This window comes from Primulina eburnea, chromosome 4, assembly GCF_022965805.1.
Source record: "Primulina eburnea isolate SZY01 chromosome 4, ASM2296580v1, whole genome shotgun sequence".
Taxonomy (NCBI): domain Eukaryota; kingdom Viridiplantae; phylum Streptophyta; class Magnoliopsida; order Lamiales; family Gesneriaceae; genus Primulina; species Primulina eburnea.
The window spans coordinates 8488536-8491793 of NC_133104.1; the positions used below are offsets into that span (position 1 = coordinate 8488536).

At 34.1% G+C, this 3258-nt stretch overlaps 1 protein-coding gene across 1 annotated transcript; it reads right to left on the reverse strand.

The window, feature by feature from the left end:
• Positions 1-1190: 1190 nt before the first annotated feature.
• Positions 1191-3023, reverse strand: LOC140830857 (protein TIC 20-I, chloroplastic-like). The gene is made up of 3 exons (XM_073194383.1): positions 2933-3023; positions 2624-2826; positions 1191-2002 (listed from the first exon to the last, which is right to left on the reverse strand). Exons 2-3 carry the CDS (start codon positions 2802-2804, stop codon positions 1365-1367), a joined length of 819 nt encoding a protein of 272 aa, XP_073050484.1. The 5' UTR covers positions 2805-2826; positions 2933-3023; the 3' UTR covers positions 1191-1364.
• Positions 3024-3258: the final 235 nt, after the last annotated feature.

The window sequence follows — 3258 nt, forward strand, 5'->3', positions numbered from 1 at the left end:
TTCCTAAAAATGTTAGAGATCGAATTATTTTAGGAGTCGAGCTCGATTTTTCCCGAAAAGCCGGTTTTGGACAAACAAGGAGTTTTAAAAGATCAAAATTATTATTTTTAGTTAGCCGATGATTTAGGATTTTATTTCATGCACTTGATTTAATTGTTAAATTATTTTATTTATTTTAGTATTTAGAATTTATGATTCATGATTTAAAAAAAATCGAGGTCGTTTCATTTATTAACTTAATATTTTTTATTCTTTATCTCCTAATTGACACACAATATATATAGTGCACTAATTCAAGTAAAACTTTACTTATTTAATACCACCGTCTATTTTTAAATTTTACAAAGATATAAGAACATGCACATTCACACGCAAAAACATATAAGAATAATTTTATGGAATAAACATATCAAAATTTTATAAAATGACATTCAAAAATATTTTAATGTACATTTTTATATTTTCAAGTATAATAATATTTTTTTATTTTGTTTTTCATATTCAAAATCTAATGTATTCTATAAAATGTTTATAAATATCTATGAAAATCTTCCAAAACAAATCTATAAAAATCTTCACAAAAATTCTTGTGATTCCGTTTTTGGGTCAATTTTGAGAGACGAATCATTGATCCTACTTAATCATGAAAAAATATCGTTTTTATATATCGTTCATTTGCTAAATACAAAACATAAGCCCAATGCTATACACAAGTATCAGTCATCAGAATGTCAGTGTAAAATAGGGTTATAAACAAATCGAAACAAGTAGAATATGAAGAAATTTTAATGGCTCTAATTCAACTCGAATTAGTTCAATTCAAGTTCGAACTCGATTTGAAGTTCGAAAATCTAAAAATTTTGGCTCAAATTCTGTTCAAATTAAAGCCCGAGTTCGACTCGAAAGATTCGAACATGTTCGCAAACTATTAAAACATTTGTTAAAAAATAAGTACTCGAAAGGCTCAAAATATTTATTTAATATATAATTCATATTACATTAATAAAATAATAAAAGTTGAACGACTAGCAAATATAAAAAATAAATAAATTAAGTTCGAGTTCTGCTCGAAAAAAATTCGAATATGTTCGAGTTCGACTCGAATTCGATGAGCTCGAATACGAATCAATTATTTTTCGAATCAACTTGAAAAGTTCGTGATCCGGCTCGATTTGTTTACACCTATAATGTAAACCAAGAATTCAAATATCATTCAAGATGCGGACAAGTATAAAACAATATGCCAAGGAAGTGACACTACAACGTCAGAGTAATAAGAAAACGACAGTACAAGTCTCGATCCACTCCAATCAGCGAAAGGATAAAATACGAGTAAATCAAAATGCCACCACCTATGGCGTGCCTTAATCGTACGGAATTTGAATGTAAGCCGCATCACACACAAATGGGATATCAGCATACATCCCTGCTAGCGAGCACCTAATGCACTCCAAAACCGTGAACAGATAGGCAAACGCTACTGCCGTCCAAAAATGCATGCCAATCTTACCCCAGTATAGAGCAAGTGGCATCCAACGGCTCACTGTTCCGATAACCTGCAAAGCGATCTCCAGCAGCATGCCCATTACGACGTGGAATCTGAAGAAATGTGGCCATTCTTTTCGCCTTACTATTCCAAGGTATGCCACAAAGAAATAAGCCATCAAAAACCAGCTCGGTAATCTCCCAATAGCTCCCAAAAAAGGGTAGGTAGCAAATTCAAAATCCTCCAAGAAAGGATGTAGATGATAGGCTGTTTCAGCGTACATCCATGTTTCGTGAAGTGGCATCAGATAAGGGATGCATGCAAGAGTTCTCCACCACCATCTAGGCTTCTTCTTCATGGCAGGGTATCTATAACTATAAGGGACGTCTTTGGATGCTCTCGGTGATGATGCTAATCGATGCCTCTTGGATAACTTAGGCATAGTATGCAACAAGCTGCCTTGCTCCCCGTGAAAAAGTGGTGTTGATGATGCAGAAAGACCTAAATTCGGGAGGCCTGTCATGATCATTTTAAGATTTAAGTCACGGGAATAAAGAAACGGCTAGCAACACTTGAATCCTTATGCAATGAAACCATATATGAACCATTAGAATATAAAACCGGATTTTTAGCCCCAAAAAAGAGGAGAATTTATTTTCGTTCTCTCATTTTTTTAGAGATCCAACCAATTCATTCAAGCCTTATATCCATTTTATTTATTATCAACTATTCAATACCTTTCACAATTAATAATACTTCTGCCTAGCCCATATCAACATCATTAGATTTGAAGAAACTGTTTATTACACCTTTAATCTGTCACCACCTTTGGATGGTGTCACATATTGCAGCTCTACCTTTTCCAAAACTACTTTGAAGCAACACATAAAACGGCATTTCCAACATTTCAAAAGTTAACAGTTACTTCTAATCTGGATATAACAGTGCTTAATTATTTCAATTTAAAATACCGATCATATCTCATTTTACACAAGGACGATAGGCGAACTACTCATTTCTTTGAAGGAAGATAACCAGGGATAGAAAATCCAACAGAATAGATAAGGTAACACCAAACTATCTATGAAGATATCAACGTGCGATTAAGGTACAGTTGAACCCAATGGACAAATATACCTGAAAATGGATACGATTTCATGGATGGAAAAGGAGTCCATAAGCTTCTACTACACGAAAACACAACCTTGTGTGAGTTGGTAATCCGTGAAAATGTTGAGTTGTGCGCCCCAGAGCTACATGTCTTGTAATAATTCAAACTGGTAGCCCTGGACGTCGGAGGGCATCCGATCAAAATCATACTCCAGTTTTTTATTCGACTTCTGACAACTCACACAAAAACATTAGTTCAGTAATTTTTATGTGCCCCGCAAAGAGACAAACACCAAAAAGGGATGTGGTAATATTCAAAACGATCCTGAGTAATACATGTTTCCTGACTGTATTTTTGCATACAAACACTCCTGTTTGAGAACATGAGAATCTCTTCTCAAAAGATAATTTGAGGACCTCCATACATACTTACTTTATATAGACCAATCACAAGAAATAATTTACCCGAATCCTTTCATTCCAATTGGTGGCAGTGAATGAAATGATAGAAATACTTAAGTTAGTGTCCATTCTCATTTCTACCCAATACGTAAGAATTTACTATCAGTGGCAGTATAGCGTATCCATCGCAGACACACTCAATTACAGGCATAAAAAAGTGCAAAAAACACCAAAGCCCCACAGCTTACTGTCAATGAAAC

Bases quoted from the DNA above. Each gene is read 5' to 3' on its own strand.
- LOC140830857 (XM_073194383.1), bottom strand. From the start codon at position 2,804: ATGATTTTGATCGGATGCCCTCCGACGTCCAGGGCTACCAGTTTGAAT. The intron at 2,003-2,623 runs GTATATTTGTCC...TGATCATGACAG, and splicing joins GAAATCGTATCCATTTTCAG to GCCTCCCGAATTTAGGTCTT.